This window comes from Callithrix jacchus, chromosome 12 (assembly GCF_049354715.1).
Source record: "Callithrix jacchus isolate 240 chromosome 12, calJac240_pri, whole genome shotgun sequence".
Classification (NCBI taxonomy): Eukaryota; Metazoa; Chordata; class Mammalia; order Primates; family Cebidae; genus Callithrix; species Callithrix jacchus.
Genome location: NC_133513.1, coordinates 30,013,637 through 30,033,654, shown reverse-complemented (window position 1 = coordinate 30,033,654; position 20,018 = coordinate 30,013,637). Strand labels below are relative to the sequence as shown.

Sequence of the window (20,018 nt, the reverse complement as noted above, 5' to 3'; positions counted from 1 at the left end):
ACCTGTAATCCCAGCTACTGGGGAGGCTGAGGCAGGAGAATCCCTTGAACCTGGGAGGCGAAGGTTGCAGTGAGCTGAGATCACCTCCAGCCTGGGTGACAGAGCAAGACTCCATCTCAAAAAAAAAAAAAAGAAAGAAATCTCACACTCCTATAAATAATTGCCTGGGGCGGGGGGGAGAAGAAAAAGAAAAAAAAGAGGAACAGTACCAATCTCATGGGGTGTGTTTTGAGAGTTAAATAGACATGGATATAAAATGCTTAATGCTATGCCAGTGATACCTAAACTGAGATTTGAAGGATAGTAGCATAGCAGACACTCAGATTCTGTCTAGCCACACATATGTATAGATTTATGTGTGTGTATAGTGGGGTGGGTGTCTAACTAGTGATTGAACTTTTTTTGTTTTTTTGAGACAGAGTTTCTCTCTGTCACTGAGGCTGGAGTGCAGTGGCATGATCTCATCTCACTGCAACCTCCGCCTCCTGGGTTCAAATGATTCTTCTGCCTCAGCCTCCTGAGTAGCTGGAATTACAGGTACATGCCATCATGCCTGGCTAATTTGTTGCATTTTTAGCAGAGAGAGGGTTTCACCATGTTGACCAGCCTGGTCTCGAACTGCTGACCTCAAGTGATCCATCAGCCTCAACCTCCCAAAGTGCTGGGATTACAGGTGTGAGCCACCATGCCCAAGATGAAACCTTAGAGTTCTTTCTTTTTTTTTCTTCATTGCAGCCTTAACCTCCCAGGTTCAAGTGATCCTCCCCTCTCAGCCTCCCAAGTAGCTGGGACCACAGACATGCACCACCATACCCAGCTAATTTTTTTTTTTTGCAGGGGACAAAGTCTTTCTCTGTCGCCCAGGCTGAAGTGCAGTGGTGCAATCTCGGCTCACTGTAACTTCTGCCTCCCAGGTTCAAGTGATTCTCCTGCCTCAGCCTCCCAAGAAACTGGGACTACAGGTGTGGACCACCATGCCTAGCTAATTATTTGCATGTTTAGTAGAGACGGGGTTTCATCATGTTGGCCAGGCTGGTCTCGAACTCCTGACCTCAGGTGACCTTGGACAATTCAAGAGGAGGAAGCCTCAAAAAGGAATGGCCAGTCCTCTTACTAATAAGGCAGGTTGTTTTAAAATGTGCCTGAAAGCCAGGCGCAGTGGCTCAAGCCTGTAATCCCAGCACTTTGGGAGGCCGAAGCAGGTGGATCACTAGAGGTCAAGAGATCAAGACCATCCTGATCAACATGGTGAAACCCTGCCTCTACCAAAAATACAAAAAATTAGCTGGGCATAGTGGCGCATGCCTGTAATCCCAGCTACTCAGGAGGCTGAGGCAGGAGAATTGCCTGAACCCAGGAGGTGGAGGTTGCGGTGAGCCGAGATCGCGCCATTGCACTCCAGCCTGGGTAACAAGAGCGAAACTCCGTCTCAAAAAAAAATTAAAAAAATAAAAATAAAATGTGCCTGGGATTTAACATATAGGTGTGACTGATGATACAGAGAGTCACTGTCATTGAAACAAGTTTACTACTCACAGTTCCTGGAGGCAGGAGGTACTGCATGCCACTCAGGGCCAGACGGGGAAACACCAGATTAGTAGAGAGTCAGGAGGAGCCAGGAAAGAGCATGGCCCAGAGCTCTTCTTGTGGTTTCCACAAGGAAGCGTGGCAAGCTAGGTTGGCAAGTTCAAGCAAGTTTAGGATTGCACAGTTTGAATTATTTTGGCTGGCTTGGGGCTATAGCATGGGCCTCTGGTTGATTGGTGCCTGTCCCTGGGCTGATTTACGGCAGAGAAAATATTGGCTTGGTGTGTAAGGATTAGACAAAGGAGATGGCCGGGGATATGGGCTCAGAATTGGCTGGTTTGCATATAAAAGGCATATTTTTTTGAGACGGAGTCTTGCTTTGTCACCCAAGCCAGAGTGCAGTGGTGTGATCCTTGGCTCACTACAACCTCCACCTTCCAGGTTCAAACAATTTTCCTCCTTCAGCCTCCTGAGTAGCTGGGATTAAAGGCACCCACCATCACGCCTGGCTAATTTTTATATTTTTAGTAGAGATGAGGTTTCGCCACGTTGTCCAGTCGGTCTTGAACTCCTGACCTCCGAGTTCACCTGCCTTGGCCTCCCAAAATTCTGGAATTACAGGTGTGAGCCACTGCATCTGGCCATTTTTTGGGACAGAGTCTTGCTCTGTTGCCCAGGCTACAGTGCAGTGGTGCAATCCCAGCTCATCGCAAGCTCCGCCTCCTGGGTTCAAGCAATTCTCCCACCTCAGCCTCCAGAGTAGCTGGGACTACAGGCGTGCACCATCACATCTGGCTAATTTTTGTATTTTTAGTAGAGACAGCATTTCACCATGTTGGCCAGGCTGGTCTCGAACTCCTGACCTCAGGCAATCCGCCCGCCTCAGCTTCCCTAAGTGCTGGGGTTACAGGTGTGAGCCACTATGACTAGCTACAAGGCATATTCGCAGGCAAGTTGTTCACTATCTCTAGGAATTTGCCAGCCCAGGAGGGGTCGTTTCTTCAGGATCAGCACAGCCCCAAGATGTCAAAGCATCAGAAAATACAGACAATTAATTATGAATGTTATAACCATATTAAACTCTGAGTTTGTTCATGCTGGTGGCTCAACTGCTTTCATTATTCTTCTGAAAGCCAGACTGAGTAACCATCTGACGCCTACAACCAGAAGAACCCAGCAGAAAAGAGAAATACTCACCCAAATAGCCCGCCCTCACTTCTGGGGTCAATGGTTCATTCCCAATAAATGTGTGATCCTGTAGGTCTGCCTTCAGGTCGAGGAAGCCCCCAGCCCAGTCCTTGGCTCCTACTGCCCCCACGACTGCATGGCCCTGCCCAGGGAAGGAGATGAGCGGGTCAGCTACCCACCAACTCACCCCACCAGAGCCAGCTGCACTCCTGAGACACCCGCAGCCCCACTGCTCCAGCCCAGCACGCACCCTGCTGAGGTCAGCACTGATGCCACTGGAGGACAGCTCCATGTCGAAGGAGGTTAGGTCCAGTTTGCTTGTGCCTGGAGGACAAAGCAGAGAACAGGTGAGACCCAATAGCTGTTAATTCAGTGAAACAAACTCATGGCAGGAGGAGGAAGAAGTGAGGCATTGACCTCTGGGCAAGGTAGAAGGCAGGGATGCAAGTGTCAGGCAGACCCCGTAAGTGGCTTAATGCTGAGTTGACTTTCTCATGTGATACCCTGGGAGCCCAAGATTTGTTTGTTTTTTTGTTTTTGAGACAAGGTCTTGCTCTGTTGCCCAGGTCGGAGTGCAGTGGAGCAATCACAGCTCACTGCAGCCTCAACCTCCCAAGCTCAATCAATCTTCCTGGCTTAGCCTCCTGGATAGCTGGGACTACAGGCATGCACCATCACGCCTGGCTAATTTTTTTTTTTTTTTTTGAGATGGAGTCTCACTGTGTCACTGAGGCTGGAGTGCAGTGGTGCAATCTCAGCTCACTGCAGTCTGCCTCCTGGGTTCAACTGATCCTCCTGCCTCAGCCTCCCAAGTAGCTGGGATTACAGGTGTGCACCACCATGTCCAGCTAATTTTTGTATTTTTGGTAGAGACAGGATTTCCCCATGTTGGCCAGGCTGGTCTCGAACTCCTGACCTCAGGTGATCCACCTGCCTTGGCCTTCCAATGTGTTGGGGGATGACAGGTGTGAGCCACCGCGCCCGGCCTCCAGATTTGAATATCCGATTACCTATCTCTGTGTGTCCAAGACGCAGCTCTTGGTTTCTGCTCTGACTCAGGCTTTTCACGTCAATGAATGGCACCCACATCCACCTAATGAACCCATGCTAAGAAACCAAATGCACCTGGAGTCTTCTCTTTCCTCCATCCCATCTCCAACACATCACCAAATCATGCTATTCCTGCCTTTGAAATACACTTTTTTTTTTTAGACAGGGTCTCGTTCTGTTGCCCAGGCTGGAGTACAGTGGTGTGATCATAGTTCACTGCAGCCTCAAACTCCTACGCTCAAGAGATCCTCCTATCTCAGCATCTCAAGTAGCTGGGACTACTGGCATGTGCCACTCTGCCTGGCTCACATAGCTTCTCCTTTCTTAGGAACTATTCGCTGACCGGGAGTGGTGGCTCACGCCTGTAATTCCAGCACTTGGGGAGGCCAAGGCGAGCAGATTACCTGAGGTCAGGAGTTCAAGAACAGCCTGGTCAGCATGGTAAAACCCCATCTCTACTAAAAATACAAAAATTAGCCGGGCGTGGTGGCACATGCCTGTAATCCCAGCTACTTGGGAAGCTAAAGCAGGAGAATTGCTTGAGCCGAGGAGATGGAGATTGCAGTGAGCCAAGATTGTGCACTCTGGCCTGGCCGACAAAGCAAGATTCTGTCCCCCGACCCCCTGCCAAAAAACAAGAACTCTTCATGGGCGGGGCGCAGTGGCTCATGCCTGTAATCCCAGCACTATGCGAGGCTGAGGCAGGAGGATTGCTTGAGCTAAGAAGTACAAGACCAGCCTGAGCAATATAGTAGAAACTCTGTCTCTACAAAAAATTTAAAAGTTGGCCAGGTGTGTTGGTGTGTATCTGTAGTTCCAGCTATCCAGGAGGTGGAGGTAGGAGGATTGCTTGAACCCAGGAGATTGAGGCTGCAGTGAGCCACGATCGCCCTACTGCACTTCAGTCTGGGCAACAGAGCGAGTCCTTGTCCCAAAACAACAACAAAAAACTCCTTCATGATTTCTCATCAATCTTCACACTGAAATCCAAACTCCTTCTGAGGGCCTGGAAAGCCCCTACCTCCCTGCCAACCTTCTCTCTCCGTCCCTCACTGTGCTCTGGTCACATTGAACTTTTTCCATTTTCCCAGCATGCCCAGCCCCTGGCCCTGGCACCTGTGCTTCTCTCTGCCTGGAATGCTCTCTGCCCTCATTCCAGCTTCCCCACATTGCTGTTTGAATCTCATCTTTCGTATCTCAGTTCAAAAGCCAGTTGAGAGTAAATTAAAAACAAAACAAAACAAAACAAAACATTTTTTTAAATTTAAACATTTAAAAAGTTTTTTTAATTCGCTTTTCATTTGCATTGTTTATTTAGACATGGGGTCTTCCTGTGTTGCCCAAGCTGGACGATTGCTTGTTTTTCCTTCTTTCTTTTTTTTTTGAGATGGAGTCTCGTTCTGTTGCCCAGGCTGGAGTGCAATGGCACATCACTGCAGTTTCTGCCTCCTGGGTTCAAGCGATTCTCCTGCCTCAGCCTCCTGAGTAGCTGGGACTACAGGCAACTGCCACCATGCCCAGCTAACTTTTTGTATTTTTAGTAGAAACACTGTTTCGCTATATTGGTCAGGCTGGTCTCGAATTCCTAACCTCATGATCAGGGATTACAGGTGTCAGTCACCACATCTGGCCTTTTTTTTTTTTTTTTTTTTTTTTGAGACAGAGTTTTGCTCTTGTCACCCAGGATGGAGTGCAGTGGCACAATCTCAGCTCACTGCAACCTCCACCTCCTGGGTTCAAGTGATTCTCCTGCCTCAGCCTCCCAAGTAGCTGGGATTATAGGCACCTGCCACCACACTCAGCTAATTTTTGTATTTTTAGTAGAGGTGGGGTTTCACCATGTTAGCCAGGCTGTTCTTGAACTCCTGACCTCAGGTGATCCACCCACCTTGGCCTCCAAAGTGCTGGGATGACAGGCGTGTGCCACCATGCCCAGCCCATTGCTTCTTTAACTGAACTGAACACTAAGGCCATGTCCTAGCAAGGGAGACTTTCCCGTAGGAATCACATATCTTTCGGTCAACTAAGTTTCCTGGGGAGATGCCCTCCATAACCAGTCCTCCATCCAGTGACCACAATAAAAATCTTCTCTTATTCTAGGCCAGGAAAGAAGACGTGGGTTCTTCACACTGGCCCCTGCCAGTCTGCCCTTCCGAAATAATGTGGAGCCTAAGATAAGTGACAGTGCGACAGCTGAGCAAGAAGGGGGAGGAATTACATTCACTCTGCAGGGCTCAGATCACACCAGCAAGATACAGGTCAGGCCTGGATCAACCTGAGCTCCAAGAGAAGATGGAATTTCAGAAAGAAATATCAGAGGGCCAGGCGCAGTGGCTCACGTCAGTAATTCTAGCACTTCAGGAGGCTGAGGCGGGTAGACTGGTTGGGACCAGGAATTCAAGACCAGCCTGGGCAACACAATAAAACTACTGCCTCTAAAAAAATATACACACACAAATCAGCCAGGTGTGGTATCACACACCTGTAGTCCCAGCTCTACTCGGGAGACTGAGGTGGGAGGATCACCTGAGCCTGGAAGGTCAAGGCTGCAGTGAGCTGTGGTCATTCCACTGTACCCAAGCCTAGATGACAGTGAGACCCTGTGAAAGAAAAGAAAGAAGAAAAGAGAAGAGGAGGGAAGGGGAGGGAGAGGAGGGGAGGAGAGGGGGAAAGGGAGGGGAGGAGGGGGGAAGGGAGGGAAGTGGAGGTGAGGGGGAGGAAAGAGGGGAAGGGAGGGGGAGGAAGGAATGGAGGGAGGGAGGGAGGGAGGAAGGAAGGGAGGGAAAGAAAGATCGCAGAGGCTGCTCCCAAATGACCCTCTCCTGAATTCCTCCTAGAGGTCTGTTTTATTTAGGCAAGCCCTTAGTACAAGGTCAGATACTCAGTAAGTACTTATTCTTTTTCGTGTTTCTAATATGATGTCCCAGGAGAGTTTTTTTCTTTTCTTTCTTTCTTTTTTTTTTTGAGACAAAGTCTCCCTTTGTTGCCCAGACTGGAGTGCAATGGCACTTTTCCGCTGACTGCAACCACCACCTCCTGAGTTCAAGTGATTCTCCTGCTTCAGCCTTCCGAGTAGCTGGGATTACAGGCACGTGCCACCACACATGGCTAATTTTTGTATTTTCAGTAGACGGTTTCACCATATTGGCCAGGCTGGTCTTGAAACTCCTGATGTCAGGTGATCTGCCCACCTCAGCCTCTCAAAGTGCTGGGATTACAGGCACGAGCCACCATGGCCTGACTTTTTTTTTTTTTTTGGAATGGAGTCTCCCTCTGCCAACCAGGCTGGTGTGCAGTGGCGCGATCTCGGCTTACTTCGGCCTCTGCCTCCTGGGTTCAAGCAATTCTTGTGCCTCAGCCTCCTGAGAGGCTGGGATTATAGGCACACACCACCACGCCTGGCTATTTTTTGTATTTTTAGTATAGATGTGATTTCGCCTTATTGCCCAGGCTGGTCTCTTTTTTTTTTTAAGACAGGGTTTCACCATGTTGAAACCCTTGGCCTCCCAAAGTGCTGAAATTACAGGCGTGAGCCACCACGCTGGTCTCAAATTCCTGAGCTCAATCAATCTACCTGCCTCAGCCTCCCAAGGTGCTGGGATTACAGCCGTGAGCCACCAAGCCCTGGCCTGATGTCCCAGGGGAATTTCTGTATGCACCTCCCGAGCCCTCTCCCAGGGCCTGCCACTCACCCTCAATGACATAGATCTTCTTCTGCAGCTCAGTGAATAAATCTTTCAGCTTCTCAAATGTGTCCAGAATCTTCACAAACTCTCCCGCAGGTTTTGAGGCAAATTTATGGAGTGTCTCCTGACTCTCCTTGGTCTGAAAATGCTTTCCAATCTGTGGGGGAGTGGAGAGTGAGTAGCTGGCATTTCCCCAAACCTCAGTCCAGTTTCCTATTATGTTCATAAGAGTCTGGCCCCAGGGAGAAAGGGGTCTGGGGTTCGGGAAGAGGAGAGGGAAGGCGAGATGCACAAAGAAGCCGGGGCCCGGGGGCCCATACCCCAATGATGTAGCGGATGATGTCTTTGGCTGCATCGATGTTGCCATTGTCAGTGGCTTCCCCATCTGTGATGATGATGAGTACTTTGGTGGCGTCTAGCCGAGCCCCCAGCTCCTCCCGGAACACCTCTTTCCTATGTCCAGGAAAGGAGGTGGTGAGAGACTCCCTCAAACCAGGGCCTGAGGTCTCCTTCCCCACCTGCTCACCAAGTCACCGCTGTACTCGATACGAAAAAGGCCTGTCCCAGGCTGGGATTCCAAGCTTGCAGTGGTCACCTCTGAACCTCCTTGCTGCTATCCCTCTCCCTCTGGACCAGTGATCCTCACACTGCAGCCTGGGCAGCCCAGAGGGTGTCCCAGCCAGAGCCCATGGTCAGGAGGAGGAGGTTTTGTGAGGAAGGACTCTGGCCTTCCTACCCTCCATTGCAACCACATGGCCACCGCTCTTCAATCAGTTATAGATGTTGATCCAGGTGAGATTTCAATGGGGAAGAGAGAGTCCCATAGCTGAGGAAAACTGGAGAGTCTCTCTTCCAGAGCAAGCTTTCCCCGCACCTCCTCGGCCTTCCCATGGTTCCCAGGCTTCCTACGCATCTTTACTATAGCAGTGAACCTAGTGAATTACCATGACTTTTTTCTCTGTCAATTTCCCCCCTAAATCATGAGTTCCTCAAGGAAAGGACCATGTTGGATTTGTTGCTGTATCTCTGGCTCCCAGTACAGAGGAGGTGCTTGTGCATGTGAGATGAAGGGAGAACTAGTGTTACAGCTCTTTTAGAATTTATCTAGCAGGCATTCTGTTTCTTGCCGAAAATCCCCCCAACACAAAAAATAAAAATAAAATAATAATAAAGAAGGGAGAACTGAACACCAGATGGGCCAAAGCTAAAAATTTCTGTCGTGGGAGTTCCAGACAAGCCTGGGCAACATAGCAAGACCCCCAACTCTACAGAGATGAAAACAATTAGCCAGGTGCGGTAATATGTGATTATATTCCAACTACTCAGGAGGCTGAGGCAGGAGGATTGCTTGAGCCCAGGAGTTTGAGACTGCAGTGAGCTAGGATCATGCCACTGCACTCCAGTCTTGAGTTTAAAAAAAAAGAAAAAGAAAACCCCTGCCTTGCCCACGGCCTCCCTTTGAGCAAGTTGGGTTGGGCATAGCTCTCACTGCAACAGCAGCACAGTGTGAACCGTCTCACCCACGAACACCTGCTGTCAAGACCTCTGGTTCCTTCTTGGATGCAAAATACTTCTCCAGTCTCCATCCACACACACATGGGCGTATCTCAGGTCCTGTTCGTGGATTTCCACCCTGGTTTAAACAACCGCTATCTCTCATCTGGACTTTTCAGTAGCCTCATAACTGGTCCCATCGCTTCCACCTGTCCTTGCCCCCTCTACAGTCTAATATCAACCCTGTAGCCAGAGGGATCTTTTAAAAAACATAAATCAGATAATCACTCCTCTACTCAAAACCTCTAATGACATCTCATCTTACTTAGAGGAAGGCCAAAGCTCTCACTATGGCCTCCAAGTCACTAACCCATCCAACCCTCAAGACCTCTCTGACCTCATCACCTACTGTTTTCCCCTCTCACTTATTTCTCTCCAGCCACATTGGTGTCCTGGCTCTTCTTTTTAAATTAAAAAAAAACTTTTTGGAGATAGGGTCTTGCTCTGTTGCCCAGGCTGTAGTACAATGGTGTGATCGTAGCTTACTGCAGCTTCAAACTCCTGGGCTCATAGGCCAGGCGTGGTGACTCACACCTGTAATCCCAGAATTTTGGGAGGCCGAGGCGGGTGGATCAACTCAGGTCAAGGGTTTGAGACCAGCCTGGCCAACATAGGAAAACCCTATCTCTACTAAAAATACAAAAAAATCAGCCAGGCATGGTGGCACAGGCCTGTAATCCCAGCTACTTGGCAGGCTGAGGCAGGAGAATGGCTGGAACCTGAGAAGTGGAGGCTGCAGTGAGCTGAGATGGTGCCATTGCACTCCAGCCTGGGCAACAAGAGCAAAACAAAACTCCGTCTCAAAACAACAAAAAACCCAAATAAATAAACAAACAAAAACTCCTGGGCCCAAGAGATCCTCTGGCCTTAGCTTCCCAAAGCACTGGGATTACAGATCATGCACCTGGCTTAGACTTTCTCTTTTGGATTTAGTTAGTACAAAGTGGATCTCTGTTACGTACAACCAAAAGAACCTGCAGTGAAATTGTTAGACTTTAATTCAGACAATAAACTGCCCCTTCCTGTATCTACCTACTGAGTTCCCATGCCCTGCAGCTAAAAGGAGGTAGGTCACCCAGAATGCGCTCTCCTGCAAAAGGGAACTCACGCGACATAGTTGATGGCACCGAAGGTGTTGGTCAACAGCAACATGTGCTTTACGTGCCTCAGCAGAGCATCAGGGTCCTTCTGTTTAATGTAATCTAAGAAATTAAATTCCGTTTTGTAGCCTGTGGAAAACTGAACAGCAGCAAACTAGAAAAGGAAGGAAGAAATGATATGCAGTTACATATCTCTTTCCATTTGTTCCAAACTCTACTCTTTTTTTTTTGAGATAGTTTTGCTCTTGTTGCCCAGGCTGGAGTACAGTGGCGTGATCTCAGCTCACTGCAACCTCCACCTCCTGGGTTCCAGCAATTCTCGTGCTTCAGCCTCCCAAGTAGCTGGGATTATGGGCACGTGCCACCATGCCTGGCTATTTCTTTTGTATTTTTAGTAGAGATGGAGTTTCACCATGTTGGCTAGGCTGGTCTCAAACTCCTGACCTCAGGTGATCCACCTGCCTTGGCCTCCCAAAGTGCTGAAATTACCAGTGTGAGCCACCACGCCCAGCCCCAAACTCTACTTCTTCTTTTTCAAGTCCCTACTTGGTCTTGTTCTGCTTCCCAGGCTGGAGCGCAGGGGCGAAATCATAGCTCACTGCAGCCTCAGCCTCCCAGGCTCAAGCCATCCCCCCACCTCGGCCTCTGAAGTAGCTGGGACTACAGGCACCAAATCCAGGTGACTTTTGTATTTTTAGACCACATGGACCGATGGAAAACTCCTAAGTTCATGTGTTAAAATTCCAAGAGGGCTTTTTACTTTTCCCTCAACCATCTCCTCCCTTTGGAAATTCCCAGTTCTCACAGAAGAGATTCTGGCTGGCCTAGCTTCGGTCAGGTGTTCACCCTGGCCCAGCCAACTGCCACCACGCTTGGCTAGTTTTTATTTTTTGTAGAGACAGGGTCTTGCTTTGTTGCCCAGGCTGGTCTCAAACTCCTGGCTTCAAGTGACCCTCCTGGCTCAGCCTCCCAAAATGCTGGGATTATAGGAGTGAGCCACTGTGTCTGGCTCAATCTCTTCTTAGGCAGGACCTGGGCAACCCAACTCCACATCGGTCCCTCAGATAATTCTTTTGAAAATGAGGCAATATAAGAATAAGCACAGAAATAAAATGAAATAAACCTCTGCTCCCTCACGTAATACTGTGTACCTAGCTCCTGTTTTCTGGGTCCGCCTACGTCATTGACAGGGATGGGATTTGGTAGCCATATTTCTGCTGAGTGATCCTGCTAGACATAGCTGGCTGGGCCAGGGTAAACACCTGACTGAAGCTGGCCCAGCCAGAATTTCTTCTCTGACAACCGGGAATTTCCAAAGGAGGAGTTAGTTGAGGGGAAGGTAAAAAGCCCTCTTGGAATTTTAACACATGAACTTAGGAGCTTTCCATAGGTCCATGCGGTCTAAAAGCACTAAGAGAGCCAGTCTACAGAGACTGGGAAAAGAGAAAAAGGAAGCTAAGACGCAAAAATAAATAGAAATGACAACTAGCCGGGCACAGTGGCTCATGCCTGTAATCCCAGCACTTTGGGAGGCCAAGGCAGGAGGATCTTTTGAGAAATCCAGGAGTTTGAGACCAGTCTGGGCAACACAGTGATAGACCATCTCTACAGAAAACTTAAAAATTAGCCGGGCACCGTGGTGCACACGTGTAGTCCCATCAACTTGAGAGGATCATTTGAGCCCAGGAGTTTGAGGCTACAGTGAGCTATGATTGTGCCACCATATTCCAGCCTTGGGGACACAGTAAGTAAGACCTTGTCTCAAAAAGAAAAAAAGGCCAGGCATGGTGGCTTACATCTGTAATCCCAACACTAAGGGAGGCCAAGGTGGGCGGATCACCTGAAGTCAGGAGTTTGAGCGAGACTAGTCTGGCCAACATGGTGAAACCCCATCTCTACTAAAAAATCTCTGGGTGTGGTGGCAGGTGCCTGTAGTTCCAGCTACTCAGGAGGCTGAGGCAGGAGAATCGCTTGAACCCAGGAGGCGGAGGTTTCAGTGAGTCAAGATCGCGCCATTGCACTCCAACCTGGGCAAGAAGAGCGAAACTCTGTCTAAAAAAAAAAAAAAAAAAAGGAAATAAGAACTAGAGAGCCTCCTAGAAGCTTTCTACTCCCTGGTTCTTGTTCCTTCTACAGGCCCCGTTGTAGCCATGACCATGGTTCTGAGGATACCACATACTAAAATTTCCTTTCATGGTTTAAGCCAGTTCAGGTAGGCATCTATTGCTTGCAACCAAGAATCCTAACTAACATTTTTACCTGGTAGGAAGTGTTGCTGAGTTTCTTCATCACGTCCTTCATGAATTCCAGAATTTTCTGAAATTCATCCGACTGCAAGCTCCCCGAGCCATCAAACAGAAATACGAGGTCAACGTTGCCCTTGATACATTCTGCAGAGGTCAGACGCAAGAGACCCAGTGAAGCGCCTCTGGTGTTTGACCCGTCCATGCCAGTTCTCTCTAGGAGCAGCCACTTGGAGGTATTTTTACCCACTGGGTCCCCAGTTCCTTACCCTGAAAACCAGGGCGCCCCTGCAACACAGGACCCTGCAGATTCTGGTGGAAGAGGTAACACAGGCCACTCAGATAGGTGTTCTGGTCACACATTCGAGACAGCCCAGGGTCACAGGCCTGAAGGAAGCAAAGGCCACAGATTTGGGTCTCCCATTGGTTATGTGTCTTTTGGGCACCGTCAACCAAGAATAAGAACGTTCGAAGTCCTCGTCCCTACCTCTATCCAATTGGCTACCAAGGGAAAGAATGTCCATATCCATAGTCACTAGCGTCCGTCCCTCCCACCCTGCCAGTCCTGCCATGCTTACTGCCTGGAGGATAAACTCTAGACTCCTTAGCTGGGCTTATGTTGCACACAACCCCACCTTTACAGGCCCATCTTCTCCTAGTCTCAACCTTCCTTTCTGTGTTTCAGCCAAATCAAATTATCAAGATTCCCAGAATACACAGTGTCTTTCTTTCTTTCCTTTCTCTCTTTGTTTTGTTTTTGTTTCTTTTTTCTTTTCTTTCTCCCTTCCCCTTCCCCTTCCTTCTTTCCTTTTCTTTTCTTTCTTTCTTTTTTTTTTTTTTTAAGACAGAGTCTTGCTCTGTTGCCCAGGCCAGAGTGCATCTTGGTGTGATCTTGGCTCACTGCAACCTCTACTTCCTGGGTTCAATCAAGTGATTCTCCTGCCTCAGCCTCGTGAGTAGCTGGGACTACAGGTGCCTGACACCACGCCTGGCTAATTTTTGTATTTTTAGTACAGATGGGGTTTCACCATATTGGCCAGGCTGATCCCGAACTCCTGACCTCGTGATCCACCTGCCTTTGCCTCCCAAAGGGCTGGGATTACAGGCATGAGCCATCATGCCCAGTCCATCCATTCGTCCATTTGTCCTTCCTTCCTTTCCTTCATTTTTCTCTTTTTTCTTTTTCCTTCCTTTTTCTTTCTTCCTATCTCTCTCTCCTCCTCTCCCCTTCCTTCCCTCCTTTCTGTCTTATTTCTCTTTCTTTCCTTCCTTCATCTCACTCTCTTTCCCTCCCTCCTTCCCTCCTTCCATCCCTCCCTCCCTCCCTCCTTCCCTCCTTCCCTCCCTCCCTCCTTCCTTCCCCCCTCCCTCCCTCCCTCCTTCCTTCCCTCCTTCCCTCCTTGCTTCCTTGCTCTTTCTCTTGGTTTCACTCCCATAACCCAGGCTGGAATGCAGTGGCACAATTAGGGCTCACTACAGACTCAACTTCCTGGGCTCAGGTGATTCTCTCACCTAGGCCCCCAAATAGACACACACCACCATGTCTGGCTAATGTTTTTTTCATAGAGATGGGGTTTTGCCATGTTGCCCAGGCCAGTCTTAAGCTCCTGGGCTCAAGTGATCCACCTGCCTCAGCCTCCCAAAGTCATTTCTTTCATTTTCCACTCTTTCCTGCCAGACTGCAATTTCTTCAAAGTCTGGGCTTGTATCATTATCATTTTGTTTTTGTTTTTTTTAGACACAGGCCTTGTTCTGTCTCCCTGGCTTGGAATGTAGTCGTGTGATCATAGCTCACTGCAGCCTTGAACTCCTGCCCTCAATTGATCCTCCCAAGTAGCTGGGACTACACTTGTATGCTACCATGCCCAGCTAATTAAAAAATATATATTTTTTTGTAGGGACAGGGTTGCCCAGGCTGGTCTTGAACCCCTGGCCTCAAGTAATCCTCCAGTTTTGGCTTCCCAAAGTGCCAGAATTACAGGTGTGAGCCGCTGGCCCAGCCTCATCAACTTTGTATCTCACTCCCCTTCCCCCATCAGAACCTCACCCAATGCCTGGCATGTAATAGTAGCTAAATAAACAGGCTGTACTTAAATACTGGATCAGTACTTCAGTCAGTCTTCCATCTCTCACACAGAAGGATGCTAGCTGGGATAAACGGGAAAGAGCCATGAACTTGGGATCAAACAAGAATTGTATTCATGTCCTGACTCAAGTCTCTTAACCCCTTTGGTCCTGTTTCCTTGCATGCAAAATATGTACCCTGATCCCTATCTCACCTGAGTGTCTTGAGGGTTAATGGTGGTGCATGCCTGTAGTCCCAGCTACTTGGGAGGCTGAGGCAGGAGAATCACTTAAATCTGGGAGGTGGAGGTTATGGTGAGCTGAGATGGAGCCATTGCACTCCAGCCTGGGCAACAAAAGTGAGACTCCATTTCAAAAAAAAAAAAAGATAAAGTGCGAGCGCGGTGACTCATACCTATAATCCCAGCACTTTGGGAGCCCGAGGCAGGTGGATCACTTGAGTTCAGTAGTTCGAGACCAGCCTGACTAACATGGCAAAAAGTCATCTCCACTAAAAATACAAAAATCAGCCAGGCATGGTGGCACGTGAGGCAGGAGAATCGCTTGAACCTACAGGGCGGGGATTGCAGTGAACTGAGATTATGCCATTGCACTCCAGCCTAGGTGACAAGAGTGAAATTCTGTACCCCCCTAAAGAAAGGAGTGTTTCTTAACTTTAGGCATTTGTGTAATGCTTCACAATATCTGCCATATAAGCATATTATTTTCTTAATATTTTCCTTTAAATTTTTGTTTAACTTCAGCCTCTTCCTACCCAGTATGATCTAGGATATTATAAATTTGATGTGCTTGGCATATATTTTTTCTAACAAGCCATTAAAGCCATATAAAGAAATATATAACTATGAAGACGAAAACATTAAAAGCTTGTATACTACTAAAAATCATATGGCATATCAATGATCATAGATATTTCATATTTGGAAGAAAAGTGACATAAATTCTTGAAAATAGCTGACGGCTGGGTGAGGTGGCTCAGACCTGTAATCCCAGCATTTTGGGAGGCTGAGGCAGGAGGATTTCCTGAGCTCAGGAGTTCAAGACCAGTCTGGGGCAATGTGGTGACACTATCTCTACAAAAAAATATGAAAATTAGCTGGGCATGGTAGCATGCACCTGTAGTCCCAGCTAATTGGTAGGCTGCGGTGGGAGGATTACCTGAGCCCAGGGAGGTTGAGGCTGCCACAAGCTGTGATCACACCACTATACTCCAGCCTGGGCAATAGAATCAGACCTTGTCTCAAAAAAAAAAAAAAAAAAATGCTGGTTCATCATTGGTTCTCAATAAACACTAATTGACCTTGACCTTCTGTGGAAACTTATCCATATTCTTCCTCTTTTCATCTCTGATTCCTTGAATGAGCTTCACCACCACTGCGCAAAATTCTTACCAAAATGCTTCCACCTGTGGGGTCTGTTGCCAAGGTCATTCCCAAGTACTTGGAGGTATAGTTGGAACCTGTAGGCACCAGAAGGTTGCTCTGGAGGAGCTCAAGCAATCTAGGTGGGCTGGGGCCAGCCTCAGTTTCCCCAAGATCCCATTCCTCCCAGCTCACCCGCCAGTTACTCACCTCTCAGGCTGACTGGCAGGCAGTGTCCTGTGTCTGGCTGGCACTGATACAGGCTTCCTGTGCTGTTCCCCTCCCCCGGAGCTCCCACGAAGACCCTGGTGAGAAATCTCACCTGTGAGACGGAGTGGCCTAGATCCGTACCCACCCACTCCTGCCGGCTAAGGAGGTTCAGATCTTCCGCTGCATTTCTCCAAGCAGGGCAGCTATTCCCCTTCAAGAAGGTGCCTCTAGGCCAGGTGCAGTGACTCATGCCTGTAATCCCAGCACTTTGGGAGGCTCAGATGGGCGGATCACCTGAGATGGGGAGTTTGAGACCAGCCTGACCAACATGGAAAAACTCTGTCTCTATTAAAAACACAAAATTATCTGGGGCATGGTGGTGCATGCCTGTAATCCCAGCTACTCAGGAGGCTGAGGCAGGAGAATCGCTTGAACCCAGGGGGCGGAAGTTGTATCGAGCCGAGATCAAGCCATTGCAATCCAGCCTGGGCAACAAGAGCGAAACTCCATCTCAGAAAAAGAAAAAGGGGGGAAAAAAAAAAAGAAGAAGAAGGTGCTTCTGGTCTGGCAGCAATGGCTCATGCCTGTAATCCCAGAACTTTGGGAGGCCTGGGGAGGGTGGATCAACTGAGGTCTGGAGTTCGAGACCAGCCTGGCCAACATGGTGAAACCCTGTCTCTACTAATACAAAAATTAGCCAGGTGTGGTGGTGGGCACCTGTAACCCCAGCTACACAGGAGGCTGAGGCAGGAGAATAGCTTGAACTCCATAGGTGGAGGTTGCAGTGAGCCAAGATGGAGCTGTTGCACTCCAGCCTGGGCGACAAGAGCAAAATATGTCTCAAAAAAAAAAAGAAAAAGAAAAAGAAGCTGCCTCCGTCCTCACCTCTTCCCTACAGAATCCCAGCGAAATAATTCCAAATACCAGAACCCTAAAAAGTTAAGGTTCCTTTGCATTTAGTCTCTGAGGCCCAGAAACTGATCCGCCAGAATGTCTTATAACAGATTCTTTCATTCAGTCCTTAATTCAAAAGCCATTCAGGGCTTACCTACTGAGTGCTGGACGGTGGGGTATTTAAGAAGGGTTAGGAAGCGAGAACAAACACCTGGCTTCCAACCACTTGCAGCAGTAAGGGACCAAGGGGCTGACAGGAACCTACTGGGCGATGCAAACTGTTTGAGGCTGGAATCTTTCCCTGTTCGACACTTCCATGGCCCCCCTGCTCGCCCCTAACCGTCTTTTTGATCCCTCATTCCTGTCTCCGAGGATTCCCACGACAGGCTCTTCCAGATGGGAACCCCTGGAGAGCTGCCTCGTGCCACCGACTGGCCCAGGCGATGGTCGGGGAGGCGGCCAACGCCTCGGGGTCTGCCCCAGGGCGGGCATCGCGGGGAGGACTTCGGGATCACAGCTCACCGGTTTCCGACCTGCAAGACGCGGTATCCAAAATGCCTCCCGGCGCGCGGCGGGGAGAAGCTCTGCGCGCCCCGCACGTCCAGGTTGTAGCTCAAGGTCGGAGCTGAGGAAGGCAAGAGGGGTCATATGCCACCCAGTGATCCCCGCCCCTGCACGTGCCCGGCAGGTGGCCAACCCCAAGCCCACCTGGCTCTCACTCCCCAGACCGCCAGCACCAGCACCGGGTGAGCGGAGCGGACCCGCGCTCTGCGCTTCCCCTCCAGGGCGTTGACTTTGGGGAATATGGAAGGAGCAACTCCCAGCCCCCCAGAGCTCTGAAAGCTCTTCCCAGCGCCTGAGGACAAAACTTCCCGTTTGGCCTCTCTGCAAGGAAGGAAAGATGAGAAGTCAGAGGCCCCAGAAAGAGGAGCAGATCCGAGGGGCCCTGAGGCAGAGGGTGGCCAAGTTCCCAGGCAGAGGCCAAGATGGGGATGCCCCAAGACCGGGTGCGCCTCCACCATCCACTTCTGCGGTCATGGGGCCCAGGCCCCTTCCCATATTCTGAGATTCTATCTCCCTTGATCCCTCCCACTCCCCGCCCCACGGGCCAGTCTTTCAAGCACTGGTAGATTTCCCAGCCCCTATCCCCTTCATGCAGCCTGCCTGGGCGCCCTGGCACACCCAGGCTGTCCTTTCTGCCCTATTTTCTCTCCCGGCATGGAGTTTAGTTCAGAGCATCCTAGGATGTCAGGGAGGCTGGGCCTTCATTTGTTTAGATGAAGCGACTGAGGCTGGAAAGCGGGAAAGGATTTGCCTAAATCAGGGGTGGTACCACCGGTGGCACCACAGATGGCCCAGAGCCCAGCGCTCCCAGCTCTAACTTCTCATTAACTATCTGCCTTTTGTTTGTTTGTTGTTTAAGAGACAAGGTCTCACTCTGTCCCTCAGGCTGGAGTGCATTGGCACCATCTTGGCTCACTGAAACCTCCACCTTCTGGGTTCAAATGATTCTTGTGCCTCAGCCTCCACTATAATCCCTGCGACTCACCACCACTTCTGAGTGGTGAGTCGCAGGGATTATTGGCATGTGCCACTACACCCATCTAATTTTGTTGTATTTTTAGTAGAGACGAAGTTTTGCCATGTTGGCAAGGCTGATCTCAAATTTTTGACCTCGGGTGATCCACCCGCCTCGGCCTCCCAAAGTGCTGGGATTACTGGCGTGAGCCACCAGGCCCAGCCCCATCTGCCCTTTTGAAGACCCCACTGCCCCTTCTTATGCCGCTTCTCTGTCTTTGCATCCACGTCTTGCCTATTTGTTTCTTTTACTTCCCCACTCCCCAGTTTCTCCTTCCAAGATCCCAGGGCCCCATACCCCTAAGACCAAGCCCACTTTTAGGGGACAGCTCCTTGTTAAGTCCAGATCCACCAAGCCCTGCAGTTTCTCGGGTCACAGACACATGTCCCATCCCCTGCCTCCTCCCTTGCCTACCAAAGAAAAAGAACCCAGACAGCAGCGCCATGGCCATCACGATGATGCAGGAATCCTTCATTCTTCCAGCACTGGAGGGACCTGTGGCTCCAGGGGCAGCCTCAGGAGGCCCTTGGGATTTGCGGGCAACCTAGACAGGGTAAGAGAGGAAAATGATCATGCCCTTTGGCCTCTTACAGTGGTACTTTCTCACAGAAGCACCAGGCTGGTGACACTCTTGGGCGGAGAGGGAGGCGTGCCTGTAGGGGTTGTGAAACCGCAGGGCTTCAGGGAGGAAGTGTAAGCAGGTTAGAGACATTTCCTGTGCCTGCTTGCATTTTCACATCTGAAAGCTGACAGCATGATGGGGAGATGACTGTCTTCATTGCTGTCATGGTCTCTCACTAACACCCCAACTAAGGACTCTGTAAAGCCCAGCAGAGGACCGTGACAATAAATGGTGGCAAAATTACAATGGAATGCTATGCAGCAGTGAAAAAGAATGAGGGAAGGAAAAGTAAAATGGGAGGAAACGTGACATAGCTTTCTCTTGACCTTGAAAGATGTACATGAACTGCTATTAAAGAGCAGGTTACAGAATGGTGTATTTACTAACTCATTTTGCTTCTAAAATGTAAAATCTAAAGAATTGGAGGCCAGGTGCAGTGGCTCAATGGCCATAATCCCAGCACTTTGGGACTTCAGGAGGTGGCAGTGAGAGGCTCACTTGAAGCCAGGAATCAAGACCAGCCTTGGCAACAAAGCAAAACTTGGTCTTTAAAAAAAAAAATTTTTTTTAATTCTTTTAAAAAAACTGGAGGCCAGGCGAGGTGGCTCACACCTGTAATCCCAGCACTTTGGGAGGCCAAGGTGGGTAGATCACTTGAGGTCAGGAGTTCCAGACCAGCCTGGCCAACATGGTGAAACCCAATCTCTATTTAAAAAAAAAAAATCGTTTTAATTGGAGAAAATATTTGCAAATCATATCTCTAATAAGGGATTTGTCTCCAGAATACATACACACACACACACACATCATATATGTGTGTGTGTGTGTGTGTGTGTATATATATATATATATATATATATATACACATACATATATTTTTTTAGACAGAGTCTCACTCTATTGCCAAGCTGGAGTGCAG

At 49.2% G+C, this 20,018-nt stretch overlaps 1 protein-coding gene and 1 non-coding gene across 4 annotated transcripts in view; one reads left to right on the top strand and one right to left on the bottom strand.

Moving 5' to 3' along the window:
- Positions 1-19,082, bottom strand: part of ITGAL (integrin subunit alpha L) — a 53,655-nt gene extending 34,573 nt beyond the window's left edge. Inside the window, exons 1-11 of one of the 3 annotated variants that reach the window (XM_035267407.3) lie at positions 18,892-19,082; positions 17,421-17,523; positions 16,005-16,099; positions 15,825-15,892; positions 12,618-12,735; positions 12,365-12,495; positions 10,114-10,259; positions 7,772-7,904; positions 7,458-7,608; positions 2,966-3,039; positions 2,725-2,857 (exon numbers count right to left, since the gene is read on the bottom strand). In XM_035267407.3, the coding sequence (XP_035123298.1) occupies positions 2,725-2,857; positions 2,966-3,039; positions 7,458-7,608; positions 7,772-7,904; positions 10,114-10,259; positions 12,365-12,495; positions 12,618-12,735; positions 15,825-15,892; positions 16,005-16,099; positions 17,421-17,523; positions 18,892-18,952 (1,213 nt within the window). In that variant the 5' untranslated portion in view covers positions 18,953-19,082. The remainder of the gene's footprint in view (positions 1-2,724; positions 2,858-2,965; positions 3,040-7,457; positions 7,609-7,771; positions 7,905-10,113; positions 10,260-12,364; positions 12,496-12,617; positions 12,736-15,824; positions 15,893-16,004; positions 16,100-17,420; positions 17,524-18,891) is intronic. The other 2 variants (XM_054242764.2, XM_054242765.2) reach the window with 2 other exon arrangements.
- LOC118146553 (U7 small nuclear RNA) lies at positions 8,529-8,590 on the top strand. Its single transcript, XR_004732409.1, has one exon. It is a non-coding gene; the product is annotated as a U7 small nuclear RNA (small nuclear RNA).
- Positions 19,083-20,018: the final 936 nt, after the last annotated feature.